At 41.7% G+C, this 17,455-nt stretch overlaps 1 protein-coding gene across 1 annotated transcript; it reads left to right on the plus strand.

Annotated features, from left to right (window-relative positions):
• Positions 1-13,091: 13,091 nt before the first annotated feature.
• On the plus strand, positions 13,092-14,281 carry LOC311259409 (cilia- and flagella-associated protein 20-like; the record flags this gene model as incomplete). Its single annotated transcript, XM_084356552.1, has 5 exons — positions 13,092-13,211; positions 13,341-13,420; positions 13,500-13,611; positions 13,708-13,852; positions 14,202-14,281. The coding sequence occupies exons 1-5, from the start codon at positions 13,128-13,130 to the stop codon at positions 14,279-14,281; spliced, it is 501 nt and encodes a 166-aa protein (XP_084212678.1). The 5' UTR covers positions 13,092-13,127.
• Positions 14,282-17,455: the final 3,174 nt, after the last annotated feature.

Genomic DNA, 17,455 nt, shown 5'->3' on the forward strand with positions numbered 1-17,455 from the left:
AATATCAAAATTCTTTTAATCACTTTTTGTGAGGAGGGTCCACAGATGCTGTGTGCAAAGTTTGGTGCAAATCGGTGAAATTGGCTGGGAGGAGTTGGAAAAGTAGGTTTGCGAAATGTTGCGAATTTGCGGAAAAAAAACCCAGGCCGCAAATTTGCGTGGCCTATATCAGGAGATTCAACAGAATTCAGGGAACGCGTGGATATATGGTTTTTGAACAATAGGGACATCGCAGGTTATCTGCTGGGGCCCTAATGAAACTGCCACCAGAGCGCCACCTAGTGGCGGATTGGTAAAAGCTTCAACAGATGTCCTGAGGAGGGCATTGGCAATGAGTGTACCAAGTTTTGTGTTAATCCGACCAACCGATGTGGAGATATAAAATACTTCCATTTAAAGAGCGCCACCTAGTGGTCATCAGGCAAGATCTGCACAGAGCCTTAGGGGCTCATGGGGAAGTAGTATCCTGAGTTTCATGTCTTTCGGACAAACCAATGTGGAGATATGCAACAGTTCTTGTTTTGAAGGAAATGTGCAGGAAGTTGTAATTTAATAAGTTGAGTATTCTTTGGGAGATCAAAATTCTTTTAATAACTTTTTGTCACGAGGGTCCAAAGATGCTGTGTGCAAAGTTTCGTGCAAATCGGTGAAATTGCCTGGGAGGAGTTTGAATTGCCTATATCAGGAGATTCAGCACAATTCAGTGAAGACGTGGATAAAAGGTTTTTGAATGTGTGACAAAGTATGTGGGAGTTGTAAGCCAAAACGCACTTTCCTTGCTTACAGCGCCACCTAGTGATGGAAATTCACACAACAACAGATAATAAAATTATTCGGCAGATGTGACATATATTCCAGGTTTGGTGAGTTTTGGGGTATGTTCAGGCAGTGAAAAATGACTGACTTTTTAAAATCAGAATTCTGAAAAAAGAAATAGAAAATCCTGAAGAAATAGAGACAGAAAGTCAGAATTTGGAGAAAATGGTCAGAATTTAAAAAAACATCAGAATTAAGAAGAAAAAAAAGGCAGAGTTTAGAAAAATATCAGAATTGAAAAAATAGTCTGAATTGAGAAAAAAGTCTAAAATGAGGGGGGAAAAAAAGTTTTGAGAAGAAAGTCAGAATTACATAAAAAAAATCTAAATTAAGAATAAAAGTCAAAATTATCAAAAAAGTCTTAAAGGTCCCATATTATGAAAAACTCACTTTTTCTTGGATTTGGGGTGCAATTTTGGGTCTATGGTGCTGCCACACGCATACAAACTTTGAAAAAAGACCATCCGAGCTTTTTTGAGTGAGATACAGATTTCTGACGGTGTCTTGCCTGCAGTTTCCAGATGAGCGAGTCAAATTTTGACCGGTTGTCGACGTCGACGACCGGCAATTTGAATAATCCCACCTACAGTGTCCGCCCACCAGGTACAGCGCTACCGTCACAGAGATCTGCCAATACGCTATCAAAAGCACCATGTTGCAGCGCAACGAGAAGTGCTCTGTTGTTGGTTGTAAAAATCAACATAAGTGCCTATACTCTGTCCCAGCTACAGAAGAACAGAAGAGACAGTGGTTGTGTTTCATTTTTAACAACAACGTGCCGGCTACAGTTCATGTAAGTCTGTTTGTGTGTGCTAACCACTTCACATCGGACTGCTTCAGTAACGAGAGTCAGTACAAAGCTGGCTTTGCCTCGACACTGACCCTCGTAAAAGGATCAGTCCCAACCATACGGGACCCAGCAACTGCACCCGAGCCACAGGTGAGTGTCGCCACGTTTTGATAGTATTTACAGCTGCCTACTGTGACGGCCCAGGCCTTGTCTTTAACTCCGCCCTGCTGGGGCGGCCTGTGCTCTCTCCCTGTCTGTGCGTGTGAGTAGGTGGTTGGCTTCAGGTGTGCCGGATGGACGGCCTAATGAACAGCAGCATAAAAACCTCTGCGCTCAGACAATCGGGTCTGCTCCCTCCTCCCGGCGTTTTGGCTTTCCTTTGTCTTTTGTTTGAATCTCTAGACTGACTTTGCACGACACTATTTGGTTAAATGACACTTTACTGACTTACACCACACTTCTTTATCTTTAATATTCTTTAATTCTTTAGTCCTTGTTAAATTCTTCTTGATTAAATAATAAATTCTTTATTATTGTGTTCAATTCGGTGTGGTCTCCCCATTTCATGTTTCATGCGTTGAGCCAGCATGTCACACTACGAGTATGGTGAAGTCAGCTTGAAATTGGCTAACTAGTTAGCTCCACTTCGGTCCGCTATGCAACGGCGTTTGAAGCAAGTTTAATAATAACTAGAAAAATTGCATTTCCTGCGAAAATACAGTGTGAATGCTGACGGCTGAAGTGATTTCAGAAATCTGCTGAATGTGCTGGAAAACACTTGCCTAATGCATAAAACTATGAGAATGAATAGTCAAGAATTTGCAGGCAAAGCTGATTTTTTCAAAAGCTGAAAAGGCAGAAAGGCTGAAAAGTAATAGGTTGAAAGAGCTTAAAAAGCTGAACATTTTGATAATTGAATGGTTCCTATAGCTGAACATAAAGCTGAATATTTGAAAAGGCAGAAAAGCTGAAAAGTAATAAACTAAAAGAGCTTCTGTTTCTCAGAAACTCAACAGTTTCTCTAGCTGAACATGAAGCTGAACATTTTGATAGCTGAACAGTTTCTCTAGCTGAACTGAATATAAAGCTGAAAAGGCAGAAAGCTGAATATTTGAAAAAGCTGAAAAGGTTGAAAAGCTGAACAGTTTGACAGCCAAACAGCTTCTGTAGCTGCACATATGCTGGAGCAGTAGCAGAACCAAAAATATGTATACAGTGAGTAACAGGAGACATTGCTGAACCATGTGATGTCTTTTTTATTTCTGTAGAGTGAAAAATGAGGGCGCCAGAGCCCTTTCTTTTTTAAGGCTACAGTGACAGTAAGGTTGAATTCCAATGGTTATTTTCATCCCTACCCCTAGCCCTTAACCCTTGCCCCTTGAAACAGAGCTACAAGGGGTAGGGGTTGAAAGTCAACCCCTACGAATTGGGACACCCCTTCAACAATCACATAGGTCATCAGTAGTCTCCGTTGGCTTTCACGTAAGCAGACATGACAAGCTTTTGCCACAAATCCTGTATTCAAAACCATGTTAACTTAATAAAATGTAATGCATGATGGATCAGACCTGCCAACCTTGAACAAATTTTAAAAAGCTAAAAAGCTGAAAAGTACAAGGTTGAAAGCGCTTAAAAAGCTTTTTATGAGTGGACGGTAAATTAATTGAGGAAGGTAAACAAGCATCACATGGATATAAGAAAATTCACAGATAAAGGAAAATAACTACGGTGTTGAACTAAACTACAAGAGTGATTTATTAGCCCGGCTGGAAGTGGCAACGAGCTAAAGGCTTATGGTACATTTATGTTTGTGTTGAAATTAAAGTTTGTTTAATGTAAAGTAAAGCTAAATGCCACAGGCTAATTATAGATGCATGGACTAATGGGGGTTCGCCCGCTATTCCGACATCCCGCTATTCCGACATGCCTCTATTCAGACATGCCGCTATTCCGACATGTCTCCGACAATGACAAAAAACAATGTCGAAATAGTGGGACGCTTGAAAAATAACTTTAATGCCGCTGTTCCGACAATTAGAGGTCACTGTCTAAATAGCGGAATGTCGGAATAGCAGCATGTAACCGGACTAATGGCTTTTTATTTGTATTTATTTTAGCTGTTACGTTGTTGTTGTTGGTCAAAGAATTGCTTCGAGGAATAAAATACTTCAGACCACCACCAGTAAAAGCTTCATTTATTTTAACTGGCGCTACACTACTATTTGCAACACACACAGTAACTTTGACGAGTGGTTAACAACACCGTCGGGTAAACTCAACGTCTTAATTTTACCTTTTCAGTGCTGTTTACATTGGCTGAGATCTATAGGGATGCAGGCGATTAGCAGAGACAGCAAGCGAGCGAAGAGGGATCGGTTATCCAGCCACCCTGGCTTGCTTGAGGCATTGAATTGAATTGAATCGAACGTGCGAAGCATTTGGCTCGGAGGGGCAGGTGGGCGAGGGTGTTAAATGTAGCGCTCTGATTGGCCAAAAGCTTTTCACTCCACTTACACGCAGATTGTTGTGGCTCAGCGGCAGAATCAACTTCATAGATTGAACTTGCATAGAAACTGAAACCGGCGAACTGCGAGATGCAACAAAATGCGTACCTGGAGAGCAGCAAGTCGTACGAGCATACTTAAGGGTCAAAATGCGTGCAGAGTACGAAAAATGCGTACATGTTGGCAGGTCTGCCAGCATTCGTCTCCTAAAAAGAATGTAACCAGCCGGCGGTAAACCTCTAAAAACCTGCAGAGTTAACTGCACCAGAGCTTTGTGCTCTGTGCGTGTTCACATCAAAGGAGCTGCGATGACGGGCTGCTGATTTCAGCCGAGAGGAGCAGGTTGTTTTAATGGAGAGCTATGAGGAATACAAAAAGTGATCACAGCCAAATATGACAAGAGATGAGGCTAGCTTTTATTCCTGACATCCAGAGGAAACTTTGAGTTGGGAAAGTGATCATTCACCAGATCAACTGACAACACCCTGACGTTATTCCCGTTTCGCTGCCTACAGCCCATCCCCCCACGACCGGCCAACATATTCACACCGTGATAAACATCAGTCACCGTGGGGAAAGCGGCTAAAACCTCCGGACACACACGTAAACGTCATCTTTGACCAGAGTCTCCCTCATAAACTCTTTCGTGACCTCAATTAATTGATCATTACATCTCGCGGAGACCGCATGTTTCTAGCTATTTGTTTACCTTTTTTCCAACGTCAAAGCAAACTCTGTACAAGACCTAGAAAGAAATGGTTATGGGGCGGTGTTTAGCTCAGTTGGTAGTAGGGGTGTAACAATGCACAAAAATCACGGTTTGATACGTACCTCGGTTTTGAGGTCACGGTTCGGTTCATTTTCGGTACAGTGCGGGAACAGAATGCAAAACATAAATTTTCTTGTTGTTTATTCGGAACTTTTGTAAACCAACAATTTATTGTAACATTATAAAAAATATGAAAGTAAAATAAAAAATAGAATACTGTTGTAAAGTGCTGCCTGGTAAAAAGTTAAATGAATAATTGTCACTGTCTCTTTAAGTCCCTCTGCCAGGTTTGCACTGGTGTGTTGTTCATACGGGCTGAGTTGTAGGGAGAGGCTGCTTGATTGCCAAAGTCAGCTGCGTTTGCACTAAGGTCATTTTTTTTCTTGTAGCAGTGATATTCACACTTGGGTGGTCCCGTTTCGAGTGCCGCGGCACAACGCAGAAATTCAGCCGAATTTAGCACAGAGCAGACAGGAAGTCAGACACGAAACAACAACAATACATCCGGTTGATTTTCAAAATAAAACACTCAAAAAAGAGACAAATACGCACTCTTCTTCTAATCCTTCAGTCGGGAACACTTCGTGTTGTTGTGTTTATAACACGTATAACTGCAGTCTTGTGTGATTACGTAATTATCACGGGAATTCCTCGATTTTGTTTCTCCAGCTGTTCGGCGGAACTGCGCCGTGCCGGACTCGTCTTTCTCCGTTGCAATATTTAACTAGGAAGCTGAAGTGTTCCCAAGCAGGAGACTAAAGCGACAAGGGAGGGTCTTCAAGCTCTGGTTTCGCGCTAGCGTTAGCCATGATGTAAACGGGCTGCACGTGTAGCTGCAGGCAGAAAATAAACACACGCAACTTCCGTTCTGTAAACTCACCCGTGCACAGCCCTGTACCGAACCGAACGTCCTGTACCGAAACGCTTCAATACAAATACATGTATTGTTACACCCCTAGTTGGTAGAGCACCCGCCCCATGTGTTGAGGCCATTGAAGGCGAAAAAGCCCCAAAAAATATACTAAAAAGAAACAGTTTTCGCATTGGTTGAAGAGTGAATTTCCAACGTGCACCTAAAAAAAAAAAAAAAAGGGCGAGTTTCTCCGCTGTTTTGTCTGTGAGCACGAAGGAGAAGAATGGAGCCCACAGTTTCTCCAAAAAAATGGAGCTCCCGCTCTAATCTCAGAGAAAAACATACTTTTGTGTTAGGTGGCAATCTACACATTTTATGGTAATCCACAGTCTCTCAAATGATTGATCCATCAGCTCCTTTCCTCTAGCAACAACCTGCAGTGTAATTCTGCAACATTACAAAAATAAAGTCCTGCAAACTACAGGGAGAGGCGGGAGTGGATTTTCATTCCTGTCCCATCACACTCCCATGAATCAGTTTTTACATTTTTTTAGCTAGTTCTTCCACCAGTTAACTGCAATGGTCGCTGTCTGCCATTGTATGTTTTGTAGATTTGTACTGATGTCAATATTTTGACAATTGGGCCAATACCGGACCAGTTATAGCCGACAAAGTTTTGAAAGTTTTGTGCAGCAGCATAGCCAACTTGGCGACATCTATTTTAATCCTCACAACCATTCAACTGAGCGTTTCTTTTTCTGAGTTTAAAATAGGTACACTACTTTTAATTGTGAATCTATAACATTAGTATAGTAGCATACCACTGTGTATGGGTCCCTATCCTGTTAGGGCAAAATATTTATGTAAGTGAATTAAGTCCTGAAGAACCTTTTTTTGGCCTGGTAGCCTGAGGTGTGGAAGAGGGCGGGGATTGCAATCCTTTTCCTTGGAGACTGGAGTGACTTCTAGGATTAGAGAGATTGATTGACTTGATGGTGTTGACAACGATGGCACGCCTAAGACTCCCTCTCTTGAATGTGTTGCAGCTTCTTTGGAGGAGCAGGAAGTTCTAGCTCTGTAAAAAAAAGATCTTGACAATGGAGATGAACAATATATTACACACAATATATTACATCCTGCTGTGAGTGTCAAAGTTTAAAATCACTTGTGCAGGCAGATCCCTCTTGTCTGCTCGGGCGCTCAAAGCAGGAAGTAAATACCGATGTGTATCTATCGCAAGTCTAGTTCATCTTGTCTGGCGTGGCTCCCGTAGTGCAAACACTGTGAGGGAGACTCGCGTGAACGCAGAGCGTGCCTCCAACCACTTCAGGACACTTGGATTGCAGCAGACGAGCAGTATGGAGGAATATTACAAAGTTTTTGTGTAGTTTTATGGACCGTTTCCTCTCGGGCACAATTTACGCTCATTATATGGATTTTTGCTGCAGGAGGGTACCCCCGCGGGTCTCCAGACTCATGACTGAATTTCGTTCTAGAGTGAACTATTCCTTTAGTGTCTGACTATCAGAATAAAGTGACAGTTATGACTGAATACTTGTTACCTACTGAAGCTTTAAATACCCACACGGGCATTTTAACAGCCCAGTTTTAAACTGTCCATTGTTCCCTCGACATTGTTTCCTCACTTAAACTATGTATCACTGCATCTCTAAAAGACATGTTATTTTTCACATTTGTGCAAATGTTTTCATATCCTCTGACCTCATCACAAGTACTCCATTACAGAAGAGGACAAAACAAATACAACCAACCTTCACTTAAGTTGGAACCTTCGCCATCTTCAACTTCCGGCTCACTGTCACTTACTGCACCATCAAGATCATCTAATTCAAGAAACAAAAACAAAATGATTCTGTTAGGAGCTGCAATTATTTTCATTACTGTTTAATCTGTCAATCACTTCAATTCATTTCAATTTCAGGAAAATACTGTATGCAACAGTGTAAATAGCTTTCAAGCTGCACTTTTTTTGAGTAAAGTGCTGCGAAATAGGGTAAAAAGGGAGTAGTTCATGAAAACAGTAGGGTTCGCATGAAATAATTCTTAAAGTTATACATGAACAACTATTTTGAAAGATAAGATTTGGTACCTAAAAGAAAATCATTCAATAGCTAAGATTTTCTTTTTCTCCTTTCCATTACTGCTTCCTCCTCCACTTCTGTAGCACTGGTTAAATCCAACTCCTCGCATGCTTTGAAGTCATCTATTAAAATAAACATAACAAAGCAAAACGGTGTTAATTCATGATATTGAATGTACATTTTAGTGTTATTTAGTTTTTAAAAAAAATATCATGACACAATGAATTCATTCATCACTCAGTTGGGTATTTACATGAGAGATTATAGAGTTTAAATCTAGCGGTCTAAATGCCCGCTTACGGCCGTTCTAGTAATGTTGAATTCCGGCCCTTCTGAACTGACACTTTGGTCCAATCAGAAACATATAATTTGACCGGATCTAACTCCAGGGTTGTGGAAAGCGCACTGTTATGCCTTCACCAAGATATCGATCATTAAGACTAATTGGATCAGACCTGACTGGACTGAACTCGCCACAGTGGCTGGTAAACTGATTCAATTCACCAGCCAGCACACATATTCAGCCGTATTTGGGGGGTGGCGGGTGCTAATTTCCATCCCTGATAATGCAACCACATAAAAACCTCTGGGGCTATTTTCATCAGTAGGCGATTACATTTGATTTTAATTTTTTTTTTAAAAGGCACAGAGATCCGGGGCTATTCCCAAAACATCTGGGCCCAGGTCTAACGACGCGCAGTCCGTCACGAGCAACAGTAGCCCGGTGGTAACAACTAACGTAAGATGGCTGTTGTGAGCTGGGAAGCTAATGCTAGCGGCGGATGCTAGTGGCCGGGTATCGGTCCGCGGCTACAGAGCTTCACTTGGACTGTATTTTTTTCCTTTTCACTCCTGAGAACTGCTGCTGGCAGGAGGCTGTAGTTGAGCCCGAGAGAAGGGGCTCAGTTTGAATGTTTTAGTTTACAAACGGCAACGAACAAACCTCCAGACTTTGTTCCCGCACTTGCATGATGAATTGACAACAACAGCAAACTCTCATTACATTCACCCACGCATACATGCTCAACATTTAGAAGACAATTATCTGTGGTAATTACCCGATGGCAGGCAGTCTCCTCTGATGTTGTCGTGCCGTGCTAACTCGTCGTCGTGTGTGGGCGGGGTCTTCCTACGGCGGGTCTTTTTTCTGCTTTTTCCTCTGGTTTATTTATTTTTGTTTTGTTGGATTGAGTCGGCAAGCAAAGGAACGCCCACAAAAACGTCACATCCGGCAAGAGCCGTGGGGGAAAACGAACCATTCTCCCTGTCCGCATTTTAAACCTTTGTCTTGTCCGCTGTCATGTTGTTGTTTGAATCACTTTTATCTGCTGACAAAGAGCTATATAAAAAAATCAGTACGATCGGGGTCGATTGTTAGCCGTATATTTTAAAATACTGGGTCAATGATCCGCGCTTTATGACCCCCCCACGGCGCTTACCGAAAGTGACGTTTTTGTGGGCGTTCCCTTGGTTGCCTACTCAATCTTGTTTTTTTTATGTTTTTCTGGTTTTGTCTGTTACATTTGAATGGGTTTTTGGAGAAAGTTGATTAAAAAAAAAAAAATAATAAAATTAATAATATGTCCCACAGTTCATGGTGGCCTAGAGCAATATTTTGTGAATGCCATGGAAATTACTGTGATGAAAAATACATAAACAGAAAATAATATTGTAATTCAATAATGGTTACAGCTGTACTAGAAAACAAAAAATACCTACTATAGCATTGCGACAGTTTGATGCAAAGAACATCAGGATCAAAATTTGAATCATGACAGCACTATTTGTGATTCCAATCAAATGGATCAAACAGTGATGTGTTTAGAATCATGTGATTGTAATCATCAATCAACACCAAGAGTTCATGCCTGAGGCATCCCGAATTCCTGTACTAGCACTGCAGCCTCGGCCTGGCCTGATGGAAGCTGGCTGCTGCTGGAGCCAACTTGGCCTGGTGGTACTAATGCTCAAGCCTAGTTTAGCCTAGCGGTATCTGCTGCTGCTGAAGCCTGAGTTTAGCCTATTGGTAGCTGCTGCAGCTGAAGCTTGAGTTTACCCTTGCAGTAGCTGCTGCTGAAGCTTGAGGTGTAGCTGGTAGCTGGCTGCTGCTGGAGCATGAGCTTGGCCTGGCAGTAGCTAGCTGCTGCTGCCAGGCTTATTTTTTTATTTTTTTAAATAAAACAGTCCCATTTAACCCTATCCCATAACAGCTAGTCTATCACCTCTGCACCAGGGTTGAAGTGAGATCCGCAATATCTCCATGACAGTCCATACAGTTTTACAAGCTCATCTCCTCACGCAGGGCTCTGTGAATGGTGATATGCAGTTTGAACTGAAGGAGCTTGTAAAGATGCAATGCATAGGCCCACTACCACACATAGTGATCACCAAAACACAGCAGAGCTATCAGACTGTATTTTAGTTGGATAGTATTATTTTGAATGTGACTGAAAAATTCTATTTCTAAACTCACTCTGGCAACACTGGTTACAGGTCGATTATGAACAGGAAATGTAGTTCACAGTTTGTGTCAAGCAAAACAGGCCAACAGTGTAAATTGTAGATGGAGATACACTTTAAAGAGATTCTCTTGCTTGATGTTAAAATGTATCATCCCAAGTTAACTTGGGATGATACATCTGAATACAAAAAAAAATCTGAATACAAAAAAAAAAAACTGAATACATGCCAAATAGTTCAAGGTTCTGTGACTATTTTAAAGTTGGAATGGTGTCTCTAGCTCAAAGTATGAGGGAGCAGAAGAGGTTGAAAGTGGATTGGTTTTGAAGAGGATTTGAAGATTTTCCCATTTGCTTCCATATCATTTTTTTTTTTTGAAAAAGCTGAATATTTGGAAAAGTTGAAAAGCTAAAAAGCTGAAGCTAAAAAGATAGAAATTAATTAATCAATAATATAAATTTGTGTAACCATAATTATAAACAGCACCGGTAGCATGAGTGTCATGTAAACCGTGTCACCAGTCTTCTGGTCTAGAGATCAGCTGTCCCCCATAAACCACGGTGACATAAACAACCAGAGAGGTGGCCACCACTCCAATGTGTGTGTGTGTGTGTGGTTTAGTGTGTGTCAAAATGTCAAACAAAAAAGATTCAACGGTTTTGGCAAACTATGTGATGAGGTTAGTGTGATAATCAAGCAGCAATTACAGCCTAATCTAATATCATGTCTATTAGGATATATCCCTGAATCACTAAGATCACATAAGAACACTGTACATTTTTTGCTTATGTTGGGTCGAAAGGCTGTTATGACCAAATGGGTGGGAGATGAACCTCCTTCAGTACATCTGTGGAAGTCTTTGATATCAGACTATATTTCTCTAGAAAGACTAAGATTTGGTATTATTGGTCAGAAGGACCATTTTACAGCAAAGTTTGGCAAAGTGTTGGAGTACCTGGGAACTGCCTGAAATGTTAGACCTAATAAGGACTTTTGAGATCATTGCTGTGGATGTATTCTGGATTTGCTACATATCTCTTATAATCTGTATACACTGTGCTGGACTGTTATAATTTTGAAAATGTTCAATAAAAATAAAATGCCACCAAACTGCTGTAGCACAAACCTTGCCTGACTGCTAGCAGATGAATTCATCTTGGTTTCTTATGTAAGTAAAAAGGGACTTTTGATTTATGTTGCATCGCTGTTGATGTCATTTTACAGAGTGCCTGGTTAATGTTTGATTAAAACTTTCTTGGCTTGTTCAAATATTTGAAACCTTTGTCAGATCTATCCTGGTCCGGCTTGTTTAAAGTGCTGGAGACAGAGAGAAAAGATGTCCCGCTTGACACTTTAGTGGGATTTAGTGGGGGGAAGGAGTTCTGATATATAGGAGGAAGCTGAGATATATTCAATATTTTAGTTTGAGGACTCCATGAGTAAAACTAGTGCTTTGGGCTGGCTTGATTGTCAGTGCTGGGCATAAATTATTCCAAATATTTTGGAAGTTGGATCAACTCTATTATCTTGGCTTGTTATTATTAAACATAAAATGAATGTGGAAATAGCTCATTGATTGATAATAATCATAAAAACCACTAAATGAGCCCACATATTGAAGATTTGGGTTTTATTATTAAACTCATTCCGTGAAGACCCGCCCTAATCTGCCTCTAATTGGCTTGATTGGTTGCTCTTGTTGGGGTTAGAAGAGCAGCCAATCAGAAGCTTAGTAGGGGGTGGGTCTTCGTGAAATACCAGCTGCATCACCACTTAACAACCAGCATGGAACCGCTTAAATATTCCATTCCTTAGCAACAGAAATAATAAAGAGACAGTGTTTACGAACTAAATCTGTTGCTAACCTCTTCATTGTACTTGTGATGGCCAAAGACGCAGCCACACCATGACCACACTGTCGGCAACCCCTCGCATTCACATTTCTGTTTTGATCATTTAAACACTTAAGTTTATTTCTGCACATTATTATTATTATTATTATTATCATTATTAGTATTGCACAACAACACAACACGGGGATTGCGAGTAAACAAATAAATGCAGGACACATAGTCTTTTGATTTCATACATCATACCGACTTTATTTACTTTAAGCACGCACACATTTGCAAGTGCACACATTTGTGTTGACTATGGTTTTGCTGTTATTTATTTGTTAATTCTTTCTGTCCTGTTCTGTTTTATTTACAATGCCCGCCGCGGGGGTCCCGAGTCTGGCCAACTCCAACGTCGTGGTGGGGCATGCTGCAACGATTGGGGTCCGGGCGGAAACCAGCCAAAAGACGGGCAGAAAGGTTCCGCCAGTTTAAGACCCGCTCAGCATGATCCAACTGCTGTCCAGTCGTGGGGGGGGATTTAAGATTTTGTTGGGATTTTGTTATGTTTAATTTGGGTTAGATAATTTTGTGTATATATGAAAATATTAGTTTAAATAGGTTATTTCTGTAGAAATCTTTAGATTGTCTTCTCCACAATTTTTGGTTCTTTTGGTAAGCTTAATTGATTTGATAATTACCCTGTCATTTATTTTGGTAGTAGTAGTATTTAAGCAGTTCCTTTGTTTCATTTGGTAGAAGAGAGGTGGAGGGTATGTTTGGGTTGTGTTGTGTCTTTTTTGGTTTTGTTAAGTTAACCTTTAAAGGGCCCTAAATCTTTTTGTTAACCGTTTGAGTTATGACTATGTCCAACAAAAGAAAATAAATTTAATCTATTTTTGATAATTTTGAGTCTGCATCCCTGTGTCGACTGCTGGGTCCCTCACAGTACTGAACACATGTGTAAAGCGATCGTGGACGAACATAACTCAGAGAAGATGTTTAAAAACACATTTCAGAGCAGATTCTTGTCTATTTTCTACAGCATCGGCAGCAAACCGCTTCAGATATGGGATGAAAAGGTAAGCAGCGATTCAGAGTGGATGCTATGAAGCTTATCAAGCTTCCTTAGCTGGTCGTGCTAAAGCTTACTAACCATATTTCGATTGACTGCGCAGCCTTTATATACATAATTTTCTGTGTGTACACAGGCGAGGAATGGTCACATCGAGAGAGTCACAGACGACGACATCCGCTCCCAGGTGTTGGAGGTCGAGGGGGCAAACGTCTGGGGAGTTTGTGTCTGTTTAACTGATTCTTCAGCTCAGGGCAACTCATTAAAGCACCCTCATCTCTTCTCTTCTCTGTAGTACCACCTACATAACATGTCCTGCAGACCCCAAGAAGACAATGGGCATCAAGCTTCCCATTCTTGTTCTGATCTTCAAGAATCTCAATAAGTATTTCACCTTTGAAGTCGAGGTAGGGTATATTCACTCTCACAGATACCGACCTGTTCCATGTTGTGGTGGTATAAACAAGTAAAGTGGACATATTCTACCATCTTTAAACTTTCAGGTGCTGGATGATAAAAACATTCTCCGGCGGTTTCGGTTGAGTACTGTTGGGACCGGCCACATGGTTCTGACATCGGATCAGCCTGCGTGCAGCTCAGTGCTTAAACACGGCGAAGGGGAATGTGGCGATGGAGGAGATCTGTCAGGTATGAAGGGGCAAGATTGTTTAGGGCTTTGCAGGTGATGAGGAGGATCTTGAAATGTATGCGTTGTTTTACGGGAAGCCAGTGAAGTTGATGGAGGATAGGTGTGATGTGTTCTCTGGAGTGGGAGCGGGTGAGCAGTCGGGCAGCGGAGTTTTGAACATATTGCAGCTTTTGAAGAATAGAGGAGGGGAGACCATACAGGATGCTATTGCAGTAGTCGAGTCTGGAGGTGATGAATGCATGAATTAGTGTTTTGGCGGCCGGGAAGGAGAGGGTGGGTCGGAGGCGTGCTATGTTCCGGAGGTGGAAGAAGGATGTCTTGGTGACATGGTTTATGTGTGACTTGAAGGAGAGTGTGGGGTCCATGTAGATGCCAAGGTTTCTGACCAGGGGGGAGGGAGTGACAGAGTGGCCATCGATGCAGAGTGAGAAGTTCTGGGAGGTGGGGAGGGTGGATATTGGGCCAAAGATGATGATATGATTTCAGTTTTTATTGCTGTTGAGTTTGAGGAAGTTGTGGTTCATCCAGGTTTTTATGTCGGTAAGGCAGTTGGTGAGGGTGAAGAGAATGGCTGGAGCGATGGTTTTGGTGGTGATGTAGAGTTGAGTGTCGTCGGCGTAGCAGTGAAAGTGAAGTCCATGGCGGATGATGTGACCAAGTGGGAGCATGTAGAGGATGAAGAGGATGGGGCCTAGCACTGAGCCTTGGGGGACTCCGTTGGAGACAGGGGTGGTGTGGGATTTGTGATTGTTTATGGCAATGTAGTGAGATCTTTCAGACAGGTATGAGTTGAACCAGGAGAGGGCGGAGTCGGTGATGCCTATGGATTTCAGGCGGCTGAGGAGGATGGAGTGGTTGATGGTGTCAAAGGCAGCACTGAGGTCGAGGAGGAGGAGAATGGTGAGGGAGCCGGAATCAGAGGAGAGTAGGAGGTCGTTTGTGACTTTGATTAGAGCTGTTTCAGTGCTGTGGTGGGTTCTGAAGCCGGATTGGAATGTTTCATATAGGTTATTGGAGAGGAGGTAAGTCTTGAGTTGAGTTTCGACGGCTCAGTAGTTTTGAGATGAATGTGAGGTTGGAGATGGGTCTGAAATTGTTGGGGTCGTCAGAGTCAAGGCCAGGTTTTTTAAGGAGAGGGGTGATGGCAGCAACCCGTTTAATCCCAAATTTTTCCCTGCAAAATAAGTGCATGCATTTCACTCCTTAGACCTCCCTAACATATAATATCTATGAATTTTTTCATTTCATGTTGGTTATGTTAGTGAAAATGTAGGTTTTATACTCGGCAACAATTGTTGCCGGTGGGAAACCGCATAGTCTAAATTTACACAAATTCTTCAATTTGACTTATTTACACATGTAGAGAATAAAAATAACATGAACATGAGTAACATATTATAACTAGGCATGGTTACAAATGTGTTTAGAACTTTATTAGATACTTTTAGATATCATTTCAATGCATACTGAAGGGAACTACCAAGGACACAACACAATTACTGTATTTCATAGTCTCATAAAAACGGTTAAATAACCGTAGAGCTAAGTGTGTTTGAACTTACAAAATAAGAACTGATATTAGTTTGTAAAAAATGAAATCAATTATCTCGTCAAAGCGGTTCCTTCTTATTGCATTTGAGATGGCTTCATTGTAGACATCAGGGTCATATGGCCAATACATGTGCCTCCGTGGTACTGAACTGTAGCCATATGCGAGCAGAACCCCATAAAAACTCAGCAACTCATCCATGCTCAGATCAAGTGCCTTCCCTTTGGTTTGAGTAGAGGTTTGACATCTCAACAGTGAGCTCCCTCAGAGTAGGAGGATATATCAAAAGGAACAAATCAACAGGGTCAGATTTAGTTTGTTTTACGCAATCTGCTGTAGTTGAACCATAGGTCACAAAATCTGGTATACCGGATGTGGCTGGGCGTTGTGATCTTTTTTTCTGGGTTCTTTTTTGATTGGGGATCTCATTTTCCTCAGGGCATCATCTTTTTCTGGTTAGTGTTCTGGGTTTCTGGCTGGACACTGTGGGAGATTCACCAAGGTTACACCCTGCCTTTCCGAAACCCTGCTGTTCCGAAAATAGACTTCCATTCTTCGTAATGGCGTGGTTTCCCATTTTTTCTAAAGAGCCCGCTATTCCGAAAAGGCTATTGGAGTACCCCTGACTCTAACCCTAACCCTATTGGGAAGTAATTGGAACTTGAAAGTCGGATTCGGAACAGTGTTATTTCAGAGTGGAGGGGTTTCGGACTGGAAGTCCCCATTCACCAACTAGCTGCAATGGGTTTTCTTCAACACCAAATGCTGCCGGAGTGAGAGATGAGGGAGTGGGGGAGTTGTGGGGGCAGGGAGGGTTCTGGGGGTAGTTCTGGATTTATCAGGTTAAAAGCTTTCTCATCCTCCAGATGCTTCACCATTCAGCAGTCTAGCAGGCCTGTTTCGCCTTGGTACTCTCTATCTGAGCAGTCACTATCACAGTCACTTTCAATTGCATCTTTTTCAACTGTAGGAATGACTGTTATGTAGCACAACTCACTTTGGGGTTCTTTTAAGTCTAGAAGATCCAAAACCTCCAATAGTTTTAAGGTGTGTATAGAAAAACATAGGAAAAATAGAATAAACAGCTAAAACTTTTGACACCTAGCATAACGTGATGACTATGTGTTATGCTAGCGGCAACAAATGTTGCCGTGGTTACATTTACTCATTTTATGATCAAAAGATTTATGCAGGCATATAATTCTCATTATATATCAGTAGTAGACCCTTTAAATAATATATGTGCAAAATATTTCACTTATATCTGTTAATTAAGGTATTTTAATTACTTCCTCTTGTACAAGTTTGAGGCAGACATTTCCCGCCAGCGGTGCAAACAGGAAGTGAAGAGGCCTGGTCATGTGACCATTCACACTAGTTACATGACATTGGTACAAATTAGAGGAGACAACATATTCTTTCATTTAAAAACTTGCATTAGATGCCAAAAGCAAAACAGCACTTTTTAGAGCTTCCAGAAGTAAAAAAAAAAGAGTGGCAACAATTGTTGCCGGTGGGATTAAACGGGTTAAGAGGTGGGGGGACAGTGCCAGAAGTAATGGAGGAGTTGATGGTGTCTGCGATGAGTTGGGCGAGGGAGGTGAAACAGGCTTTCACAAGTTCAGTGGGCATGGGGTCCAGGGGAGAGGTGGATGATTTCATGGTGGAGAGTATTTTGGAGAGGTCAGCTGTGGTTATGGGTGAGATGGTGGTCAGAGGATGAAGGAGGTGTGGGTTCGGGGACCGGGGTGGAGGCAGAGGAAGTTGCAAGCTGGTTGTGGATGTTTTCTATCTTGGAGTTAAAAAATTAAATGAGGTTGTTGCATTTCTTCGGGGTGAATGAGGATGAAATGTTATCGAATTGAAGTAAATTAACATAAACATCCAGAACAGTTTTCGCGCACACAAATCAATTAAATTAAATCACAGCCCGAACAACTTCTAATAACAAAGAGCAACACTTTTTTCCGGCTTTAACAGGGCACTTTACCTGCGGTGCTGAAAACCCGCTCCGATGGTGCGCAGTATTGGCGAACCGAACCAGTGTGAACGG

The sequence above is a fragment of the Pagrus pagrus genome, assembly GCF_965226575.1.
Source record: "Pagrus pagrus genome assembly, chromosome: 7".
In the NCBI taxonomy this organism is placed as follows: Eukaryota; Metazoa; Chordata; class Actinopteri; order Spariformes; family Sparidae; genus Pagrus; species Pagrus pagrus.